This window comes from Vitis riparia, chromosome 6, assembly GCF_004353265.1.
Source record: "Vitis riparia cultivar Riparia Gloire de Montpellier isolate 1030 chromosome 6, EGFV_Vit.rip_1.0, whole genome shotgun sequence".
Taxonomy (NCBI): domain Eukaryota; kingdom Viridiplantae; phylum Streptophyta; class Magnoliopsida; order Vitales; family Vitaceae; genus Vitis; species Vitis riparia.
The window spans coordinates 6,099,994-6,112,237 of NC_048436.1; the positions used below are offsets into that span (position 1 = coordinate 6,099,994).

Sequence of the window (12,244 nt, forward strand, 5' to 3'; positions counted from 1 at the left end):
CTCCCCATCTCCTCCTCTCTCTCCCTCTCATCTTTTTCAAAGCTCACACTCCAAGGTCTAAGCTCCGAAAACATCCCAAAGCAACCAGCACAAAACTAGAAAGTTTTCAGATCTTCTCACTCTCTCAGCTCTCCTTTCTTCCACCTTTCTCCACTCCCTTTTTTGGAGACCCTTTTTGAGGCAGATCCAAAGAGAAAAAAGTTGCCTTGTTCTTATATGAGAGTATATATTGTTCTAGGGTATTGGGCTCAGAAGAAGAAAGAAGAAGAAGAAGAAGAAGAAGAAGAAGATTCCATGTCATGATCAGTGCATTTAGCCGCAAGAAGCATCTGGGTCTGATGAGGAAAATGAGAAAAGAGTGTTGCTGCGTCTTCCTCCTGATGCTGTTGCTACTGTCACAAGCTTCATCCTCTTCTGCAGATCATGGGTCTGCAGCAGCAGCAGCAGCAGCAGCACCCAGATTTGGAAGTTTCAGAGGTGGGTCTGCTGCCTCTGAGCTCACTCATGTTGAATCTGCTACTTTTACTGGCAATAAAAAAGATGGTGATGCAGTTTTTGGTGATGAAAAGAGGAAAATTTACACAGGTCCCAATCCTTTACACAACAGATAAAAGTAGAGAAACCAAGCCCTGATTGATTTCTCTTTCTTATAAGCTTTTTTTTACTGCATTTTATCATATTTGGTGGTCGAGCTTTGATGTATTGTCCATAGGAATGTTTCAAGCAAATTACAAATTGCATATAAAAAGTTTTGGTATCTGAGGGTTTTTTTTTCCTGAGAATTAATAGAAAGAAAATTATATATATATATATATATATATATATTATATTAATGGAGTTGTTGGTGTAATGACTTCTTGTGTTTGGTTGGTGTTTTTTTTTTTTTTTGACTGTTGCTAGTTGTAAATCAATTAATAAAATACATAAAGATTAAGCTGTCATTTTGTTCCTTAGTCATATTTACTTGTGAATTTTTTCAATTCTAGGATGGATATGAGACTCTCATCATCAAGTGTAGAATGTTGCAAATGAACCCTAAATGCATTACTATTTTCTTTCGCTTTCACTCTCCAAGAAAATGCTTCACTTAAAGAAAAAAAAAAAAAAAAAACAAAGTTTTTGTAACAATGGGTAATAATTTTTGTTTTTTTTTTTAATGTTTTTAAAACCTGATGCTTTTAGGAATTCTATTCTTACTTGTTTGCATTTTTTATATAATTAAATTAAAATAATTTGATTTAATTTTTTTATTTTATGGGTATTTTTTTTTCTCATTCATGTATAACATTTCTGAGATTTTTTGAGTTTTAATGCTCTGGGCCAACTTGGACTTATCTGGGTTTAGGGCCTTTGGCTGGGCTTAGATGCGGGCTAGGCTGGGCTTGCTGCGAAATTTTTGGGTAGGCTCATGCTGGGCTTGGGGCCAAGGGCCCAAAATTTTCATTCCTAGTAATAAATATGGGAATGGTTGTATGAACAAGAAATTATTTAGCCTTATTTGAATATTTTTATACTATAGAATTTATTGTTCACCTATTTGAAAATTTTTATTATTTAAGTTTCTTTTTTTTTTGGTTGGTATGGGGTGAGGAGGATAGGGAGGTATTTTCTCTTTTAAGAAATCTTTTGTTATTGTTATTGTTGTTTTGGATTCTACATGGCCTTTTTGAAGTGAAATAAATAGTGTATGGATTGGGCTGAGACCTAGGCCCAGCTCATACATTAGGCTTAAGATATTCTTTCCCTAGATGACCTATATACTAAGGGTTTTTTTTTTTTTTTTTTTTTTTTTTTGTAAATGGAATAAAATGAGATAAGGGTTAAAATATTGCAAAATTCTAAAACTTAAGAGACTATTTGCCTTGTGATTTAAAACAGTTTTTAAATTTTTTTTTAATACTATTTAAATATTGTTCTTTGGAAATAATTTTTAAAAATAAAGTGAAATAGAGAACAGTTTTTAGAAAATAAGTAAAAGTTATTTTTACTAGTTTTTTAAAATAAAAGGAAAAAAAAATCCATAAAAAATAAATAAAATTGAATATGATATCATTATCGAAAATATTTAAATATGATATTCCTTTAAATTGCATGTGTTTTTTTTTTTTAATTTCTTTTAATTTTTAATTTTTTTATTAAGCAAATAAATTTTAAATCAAACTGAATTTTACATAAAATTTATTAATTTTAAAATTTAAAAGTCGATTTAATTAATATATATTTACAAATTTTTTTATTAGATAAATAAATTTCAAATTAAGTAAGACTTAATGAGTTGAATTTATTAATGGGTTTAGTAATTTTTAAAAATAATTTAAACCTTAAATGATAAATCAATTAATCTTAGAAATTTATGACTAAAATTGGCCTAGAAAGGTTATATTGTTCTCTTATATATAAAACCATTATTTTTAGATTTTTTTTTTCACTAGACAAATGAACTTTAAATTAAACAAAACTCAATGGATTTGATTCGTTAACAAATCTAATAATTTTTAAAAATAACTTAAAACTCAAATAATGATCGACAAAAATTGGTTTAAAATAATTCTATTTATAAACAAAAATTGTTTCTCTTCTACATAAAATTACTATTCCCTATTTTTTTAACTAAGGAAATAAATTCCAAATTAAATAAAACTTAATATATTATATTCATTAACAAGTTTAGTAATTATTAAAAATAATTTAAACTCAAATAATAAACTTATTAATTCCATAAATTAATGGATAAAAATTGGTTCATAATGACTCTATTATTATTTTTTGTATATAATTATATTTTATAAATTTTATCACCATAAAAATGAACTTGAAATTAAATGACACTTTGTATTGAATTTATTTATGAGTTTAATAATTTTTAAAAATAATATGAGACTTAGAAAATAGATCAATCATTAAAAAAAAAAAAAATCAAAATTGATATATTATGAGTAATGACTTACTTTTTCTCTTATATATTTTTTGAAAATAAATTATAAATTAAGTATGACATAATTAATAATTTAAGTTCTTTAATGAATTTAGTTTTTTTTTTAAGAATAATTTTGAATTCAAAAAATTGATCTAATTAATTATAGATTAAATAAAAATATTTTAAAATAGTATGTTCGTAATTTAGAATTAAATGTGCACATGAAATGAAAACCTTGATTCATTTACATATTAACAAATTTAAACTTTATTCATTATTCATTTTAAATAAAATATGGTTAAAAATTATTATTATTCATTTTTAACAAAAAAATATTTACAAAGATATTAATATTCTTATGTTTTTAATATATACTAAAATAGTATTCTTTTTATAAAAAAAATAAAATATATGATAAATTATTTATGTTTTACTAAAAACTATTTGTTTTTATAACTTATTTGTAATTATAAAAACTATTTTCATTTTAATAAGACTTGAATTAAATTTAATTTGTACTATATAAATTGAATTTGCAATGTTTTTACAAAACCAAAAAAATTAAAATAAAAATTAAAACAACTTGCCAAATACCCTTATTTTTATAAAACATTAGAAAACTGTTTTGTGTTCTTTAATTTTAAAACAATTTTTAAAAACAAGTTTAAGAAAACATGACTAAATGGGACCCTTAGTTTCTTATTTTTTGTTTTTAAAAATAGAAGATGATAGTAATCTTATATAAAATGCCGAACCTCTTTGAGATTTGTTCAATGTTTTCAGAAGTAGATTGGTTGTTGAACTAGAAAAGTTATCAATTCATGGTTCACTAGTTGAATCGGTGATGTCATAAATAATTAAATATAAAATTTATAAATTATTAAAATTTCAAATAATTATAAAAATAAAAAAAAATAATTTATATATTATTTAAAAAATGTACTTGAAAATTAGAAAATTAGTTTCAAATTAGCAATAAATCAAAATTATAATAAAAAAATAACACATTAAATATAAAATATAAAAAATAAATTTCACCTTCTAGCTACTGCCATTTCCTAGAGTGGGGCTTACACGAGAGAAATTTACGGTGGGTTGAAGGTTGAAGATGGGAGAAGCATTAAAACGATGTCGTTTTGACACTGAAATAATAATAATAATAATAATAATAATAATAATAATTGAACCGTTTGGTTCATCAGTCAGATCGTCGGTTCAATCGATCAAATTCCAATTCAACTTCTTTTTAGGCCAATTGATCGGACCAGACCGCAACCGTGATTAGTCAGTCCGGTTCGATTTTTAAAATAATGGATTTGTTAGCCTAAGGTTTTTTTAATTAAGTTTTGATGATAATAAAAGGGAGAATTATGTTTTAAGGGTAGATGGATCCTCAAATTAACAAAAAGTCCGTGTAACTCTTCAAATTGAGTTGAAGGATATGAAATAGTAACGGACAAATATACCCTTTAAGAACGCATATAAAATATTTTATAAAATTAAGTTAAATAATTTTTTTTCAATGATTTTTTTTTCAAAAACACTAAATTAAATAAAAGTGGTTTTCAAAAATATTAAATTAATTTTTTTTTAAATATTAAATTAAATAATTTTTTTCAAAAATATTAAATTAAATAAAACTATTTTTAAAAAATATTAAATTAATTATTTTTAAATATTAAATTAAATAATTTTATTTTTAAATATTAAATTAAATAATTTTATTTTTAAAAAATATTAAATTAAATAAAAGTATTTTTTAAAAATATTAAATTACATAAAAGTATTTTTAAAAAAATATTAAATTAAATCAAAAATATTTTTTAAAAATATTAAATTAAATAAAAGTATTTTTCAAAAATATTAATTTTTTTCTCAAAATCAACAAAGGGTGTTTTTGGAAATACTGAACGATAATATCCTTCAACTCAATTTCCATACTTTCATTGAGTCTTGGACTCAATTTGAAGAGTTACACAGACCTTTTGTTAATTTGGGGGCTCATTTACCCCTAAAACATAATTCTCTCATAATAAAATGAGGTTAATGTGCTAATGGTTCATTATTTAGGTTTTCAAGAAATTAAGACAAAATCAAGTACCTATCAAAGGATGATGTTGATTGAATCAAGATTTGGTGATGTTGAAGCCCAATCTTTGTAAGATTGTTTTTTGATGCACCATGGTTAAATCAAATCATTTATACACTTAATGTTTTTAAAAATGAACTTTTACATGCTTCAAATTGAATCTATGTTCTTAATATATATATATAAAAGCTTAAATCCATTCAAAAATGAAAAAAATAAAATGAACTTTTACATGCTTCCAATTGAATCTATGTTCTTAAAATTGAATGATTACACACACACACATAGATATATATATATATATATATATATATATAAAAGCTTAAATCCATTCAAAAATGACAAATATAAGTCTGAGGCTTTTGAATTGTGTTGGAAGCTTTTTAGAGGGTATAGAGAAACTAGTTAAACTCAATGTTTGAAATATTGGTAAATATAGATATAATAGTACTTAAATTTTACGGATGTATCGGAAAATATCGGTGGATATTTTGACAAAAATATTGATTAAATGAAAATTATTCAAAATTTATGGGAATGGTTGAAAAAACTCCAAAAAATAATAAAATAAGCAAAAACATAATGTTAAAGTTATTTTATAAGTGTAATTGATATAAGTCTAATTAAAGATAATATTTATAAAATTTTTATAAAAAAATAACATAAATTCTTTTAATATATTTATATTAATTTATTTTAAAAATAAAAAATACTTTTATTAAAACATATTTTATTACATTTTAAATAAAAAAATTAAATTGATTTATGTAAAATATTTTATTTGAGATTTAATTTCTAAAATTTTATTACAAATATGTAGTGACAATTTTTTCTATTAACATTAGTTTATTTAAATAATTAAAATTATTAATATTTTATCTTATCAAATTAATTTTAATTTATAAAATATTAGGACTTCATTAAATTTTTTTATATTGTAGCAAAATTTGAGAAAATTTATATTTTTAATATTTTAAAATAAAAACATTTAAAATAAAATAAAATTAAAAGGATAAAAAAATTAAGAGTGAAGTGATAGTAATTTTTTAAAATAGGATTAATAAGATAAATATGAAAAACACTTAAAAATAAAAGGATAATATAAAATAAAATGATAATATAAATTTAAAAAAAATATATATTTTTTTTAAAAAAGAAAACTTTAAAAAAATCGGCGATTTATTGACGAAATTTTCAAAAATCGATGATTTTTTTGCCACTACCCTTGCCTAATGCCCTTGCCTAATGAGCGCGTCGCCAATTTTTTTTTGTCGATATATCTCCTTATAACCAATATTTTGGCGAATTTTTTTTCCTGATTTTTATCTTGACCGATTATCGGTGATTTCATTTAGGCCACCGTCGATATCCAATATTTCGCTGATATTTTGGCCAAAAAAAAAATTATTTTTCAAACATTGGTTAGGCTTGACTAGTTGAGGAGTGTCTTTGGTACATAGAAGTAAAAGGTTGTCTAACAAGTTGATATAAAAACCTTGACCAGTTGAGGACCAATCGAACCACTTATTTGATCAATTCGAGCTCTTAGATCCTACGATCACCTATCAGAATATTCAATACTCAACAACTAGTCAACTAATCAAACCAGTTGCTTGACTGGTCAAGCCTAAGTTATGGTTTATGGGGTTTTCGAACTTTACAACTATAAATATGACTTTCAAAATGTATGCATGGATATGAGACCTTGAGTATTCAATTGCTAATTTTTGAGTGTATTCATTTCTAATCAACTATCAAAATTCTCATTAAAAGTTCTTGAGTGCATTCATTTCTATACTTACTAATTTTTTAATTGAGTTTTAAGCCAATCCTAGCTTCCATTTTATTCGGTGAGCTACTATCATTCTCTAGGATTGAATTGCTTTTAATTACTTCTTTCAAAGATTTGAGAGTGTTGTTGAATTGAGGTTTGTCATTTGAAAAGATTTGTAAAGAGTTGATTAGAACCATAATCTATTTGTACAAATTGAAGAATTGTATTAAAATAGTTAGTGGAACCTTCACTTAGTTGGAGCTTAAGAAAAGTGGATATAGGGATGAGGCTTGGGTTGATCCATTATAAACTTGAGTATGTGATTCTTTTTTTCCCTCTCTCTATTTATTTTGTTTTAATTTAATTGCTTATTATCTTGTGTCATTACCATTTATATTCATTAATTTAAAAATCTTCCAATTTTGACTATCATGTGATTCACTCCCTTCTTGAGTAATTACTTTAAGTTGGATTAATTATTTTTCACATTTGGTATCAGAGTTAAACCTCTTTATTAAGATTTAACCAAGATGTGATTAATCTATTAAATTTGAAGGTTCTTAATTAATAGACTTCCATTCTTTGTGAAAACTGATTGCTCTTATTAGAAAACAAAGATGACATTTAAAATCTATTGATTATAATATTTAAAATCGATGTCATTCAAAATGATCCATACATTTCAACCAAAATTGAAAATGAAGTGATTATTTCAAAACCTAACCAAGAATGGGATGAGCTTGACAAGAAGAAAGCTCAATTAAATGTAAGAGGGGTTTACTATTTACAATATGTAATTGATAATAGTTTATAACTTTATAAATATCAATTTTAATAAATTATTGTATTGAAACTATAACTTGTAAATTATAGTTTTTATAAGTTAGAAATATAATTCATAAGGTTGAATAAGTTCTTAATGAAAACTTTAAGATAAATTAAGAAACTGAATTATAATACAAATCAAGAAGTCTAACAACTTTGATTATTCTAAATACCTCATCAATTTATAAATTTGTTACTTTATCATACATCTCAAATAAATTGTTAATTATACATATACATATTAAATTAAAGTACAAATGATATATTCTCATTGATGTTTTGAAAACTAGGTCGGAGATGAACCGTCGCCTGGTGGCCAATTGCTGACTCGGTGAACCGGACCATATTTTTAATTGGGCAAAATAGGCCATTAGCCTTTGAGTGAAAATGGGCTATGGCCTGGGCCACCAAGACTTTGGTTGATTGAGTTAAGGGCAAATGGCCAATGTAAAGACATTTCCTTCCTTATCTATTTCCAATGTGGGATTGACAGGAGGGAGGACCGAGAAAAATTCATGAAGTTCAATATAAACAACAATGAAAAACACCACTATATCATGTATGCTTTATGCACATATATAAACAACTATAAATTATATAATAAGCTTCTTTTCAAAATTTGTATAATAATAAAAATGTAAATAATATGAGTAAATAATAGGATATATAACTTCTAATATATATAGGTAAAATTAAATAACTTTCAATAAATATCTTCACATTTAAATATTATCTAAATAAAATATTAATATATATATTTGATAATATTATAGATGATAAAAATAAATATTATTGATTTTTAATTTCTTTATATATTTAAAAAAAATTATATAATAATTTTAATTTAATAATATATAAATTACATATTTATGACATCACTAGTTTGACCATTGAATTATGAATTAATAACTTTTCTAATTCAATAATTAATAACTTTTTCGATTCAATGATTGATTTAATTTTGAAAAAATTAATTTTCATACATTATTATCATCAATTTCATCATCATATTTTCCATATCTACTAATACTTCTTTCGCATTCATCTGTTGAGTACTTGCTATTGCATTCTCCCAATTGGTTGTACACATGCATGAGAGCTTGTAGCATCAGTAGAATTAGCCTAGTAAGTTGTTGATCACATTTTTGTTAAAGAACATGACATACATTATGAACTTAAATTCTACAAACTTAAGTTTTTGGGAAAATTGATAGTTTAACAATTTCTACCAACATTGAAACTTATTTATAATGCAATAGTAGAAACATAAATTGACAATAAATCATTTTCCATTATGGAAAACATAAATAACCTATTTTGTTGAGCTTTTGACCGTGATAAAATATGAAAAATATTATCATCATTCTTATTAAAAGAGAAGTTTCAAGGTAACATTGTAGTTTTGAAGAGAGCTAAAAGTTGATTTTATTTCTTTGTCAAACTTTCAAGAATGAGGCTTATCTTCAGACATGTTTGGTATATGAGAATGGAGAATGAAAATGAATATTTTGTTTTTATTTCTATTTTTCCTTGAATAAGAATGAATTTGGTGATTTGAACTTTTGTATTTTGATCCACTAGGAATGTAAAGTTGAAATAATTATTTGTTTTAATTTGAATGTTAGGTAATAATGTGAATGAAAATAGAAAAATAAATAAATTAATAGTAATATTGTACATATAGTTTAAAATAGTTTTTTCTTTTCATTTCAAAAGAACTCTCAAACTACATAATTTAAAATAATTTTTAAAAATAGTATGGAATTCAAAAAATTGATTAATTGCTTACAAATTAAATATTTTTTTAGAATACTCTATTCATAATTGAGTACTAAATGTATATACATAATGAGAAAACTTGGTTCATTTATATCTTAAAAAATTAAAATAAAATAGTATTAGCAACTATTAATTTTAAATTATTATTATTATTTATTGTTAATAAAATAAATCAATTAAGCTTTTATGAGGATGTTAATATCCATATTTTATAATATTTATAAAAATTATAATTTATAATTTTATTATAATATTAATATTCATATTTTATTAAAAATATTTATTTATTTAATTTATTTTCAATTACAAATTATTTTTATATTTTTAATAAGGTTTGAATTAAATTTAGTTTATATTACATAACTTCAATGTATAATTTTTCTATAAAATCAAAATAAAAAATTAATTTTAAAAACAACTTATCGAAACAAATTTTTGGCTTTTTATTTCTTGAGAAGTTTATTTAAAAACAACTTATACTAAGGGAATTAAAATACTTCTTATTAGAGATGAATTGAAATTCCTTAAAAATGATATTTCATTTTAGGTGGAATAATTTTTTTATTTCATTTTCATCACCATTTAAATCATCTAAATGTGAGAATGAATGAAAAAAGAATGAGATGTCCACTCTGATTCTTGTTCTTACATATCAAACATGGTCTTAAAGGAAGTTGATTGAGATTAAGAGCTTTATACAAAAAAAAATATTGGTAGATTCATTATTAATAAATTATTATATTCTTCGTTTAAGAGTGGTCCTAATACTCCTATAAAAACCCTTATAGAATAATACTTGGAATCAAGAGAAACTATTTTCTTAATGAAATTATTGATTTACGGATAAATAAAGAAATTATTGATTTATGGATAAATGAATAATTTATTGGTAAGCGAATAGGTTATTAATCCATTGATGAATGAATATTTATGAATTTATAAAGGGTATTACATTTCTATTGTACATTCTTGTACTTGTGTGACTTATAAATATAAAAACAATGAATGTGGTAAAAACATAATACATGGAAACCTAAGAAATTCCAAAAATTTAAAAATGATTAAAAGATAAAAAGGTTCCTAAAAAAATGTTAAAACTTAATACCCTAGAAGAGATTTCAAGTCTAGAAGAAGTGAATTGAGAAAAATGAAAGTTATAAAAAATTATTTAATACAATATTATAAAGCTCTAGTTACTAAATATTATGAAATTTTGTTTATATATGTATTATGCACTTCATTAATGATTAATTTATATTTCTTTGGGCCTAAGAATTTCTAAAAATATTATGTTATGCATTAAATAAAGTTATTAATTCAATACATTGACCCGAATTGGGATCAACACATTTTATTATTTAATTAAGGTTATTAATTTATTAAATTTTCATTTATTGATGTTTTACTGTATTTATATTCTAATGTCTATGACAGTAAATAAATTAAAAATTAAATGGAACTTACTCTGATGTTTATTAATACTTATTATTTTTGTATTGTACTAGTATGTTTCTCATTACATATATAATTAATAAAAATGTTGAATATATATATATGTATTATGCACTTTATTAATTATTAATTTATCCTTCTTTGGGCTTATGAATTTTTAAAAATATTTTTACTTTATCCGAATCGGGATCAACAAATTTTATTATTTATTAATACTAAAAACTAAAGGAAACTAACTCCAATATTTATTAATACTTACTATTTTTGTACTAATAATTACTAAAAATGTTGAATATGTTATATGATTGATAAGTAATTAAACAACATATTGACACATAATTTTGAGAAAAAAAAAACCTTTTAATGTTGCAATCATCATCACTAGTTGGTTGAAAGTAAGAATTAGAATGTTTTTACTTTATAATATAATTTTATTGTCATTGGTAAGTGATAACTAATATCCAATATTTTACATATTAAATTTCTGGGTCCAATGGAACGAAGGTTTTGAATGATGAGACCGAACCCATGTCAAAATCTTGCAAATTTAAATAATCTACGACTTATAATGTGATGTCTAATATCTTCCTTGCACATGAAAGTAGAACACAGATTCCTAAAGCGTTGTACTTTTCCTCTCAAGTCTTTTGAAGGATTTAATTGTTAGCCAAAGGGGGTCACGTCTGGATGGCTCAATTAACCAATATATGGGGCCAGGTCACATGCACGTGACAATAATAAAAATTTGAGAGTCAAAAGGGCACAAGTACTGAAGAAAATTGGTGTTTGTCATCGTGTTTGGCATGCATGGTTTTCTGAAATTAAGGTGACGCCGTCTTTCATACTACTAGTTTAAATTTAATTTCCCTCAAAAGTTTAGCTGAAAACGCGTTGCTGTTGACCATGATTAAACTCTATAGAGGATAATGTTTTGGCTCTTGAAAAGTGATATTCAGAAAAGTAGGCTCTGTAACAATGGAACATTGATTTCAAAAGTGCCCAAATGAAACAATGGGCACGTAGATCCATGCCAATCCTTTGACCAGCTGGTTGTATCGTCCACTTGATATTGTCTGCTGGCCCACACTACAAGAAGGTGAGGATGAAAGCGTTCCATGCATGACCTGCCCTGGTTTCCTCCTCCTTTTCTACTGGTCAACATATACACATATATTCTGCATGAAAAGGTCAATAATGCTGCATCCTAAACATGGTTCCCTCTGTATGAAGATACAATCAAACTTGATATTGCCTGCTCAAAAACACATGCCCCCATTGCTACTGCCTCTATATAAAGCAACCATTGAAGCCATCATCCCCACACAAACCTTCATCAAAAGCCCTAAGCTACTTACCAAACTCACCCCATTTCATTACATCCATTGTTCATCACTCAAAGCCTGCAGCC

The 12,244-nt window shown here is 24.3% G+C and overlaps 1 protein-coding gene across 1 annotated transcript; it reads left to right on the forward strand.

Annotated features, from left to right (window-relative positions):
- The first annotated feature begins 299 nt into the window (after window positions 1-299).
- LOC117916349 (CLAVATA3/ESR (CLE)-related protein 22) lies at window positions 300-611 on the forward strand. Its single transcript, XM_034832300.1, has one exon. It carries the CDS (start codon window positions 300-302, stop codon window positions 609-611), a length of 312 nt encoding a protein of 103 aa, XP_034688191.1.
- The last annotated feature ends 11,633 nt before the right edge of the window (window positions 612-12,244 follow it).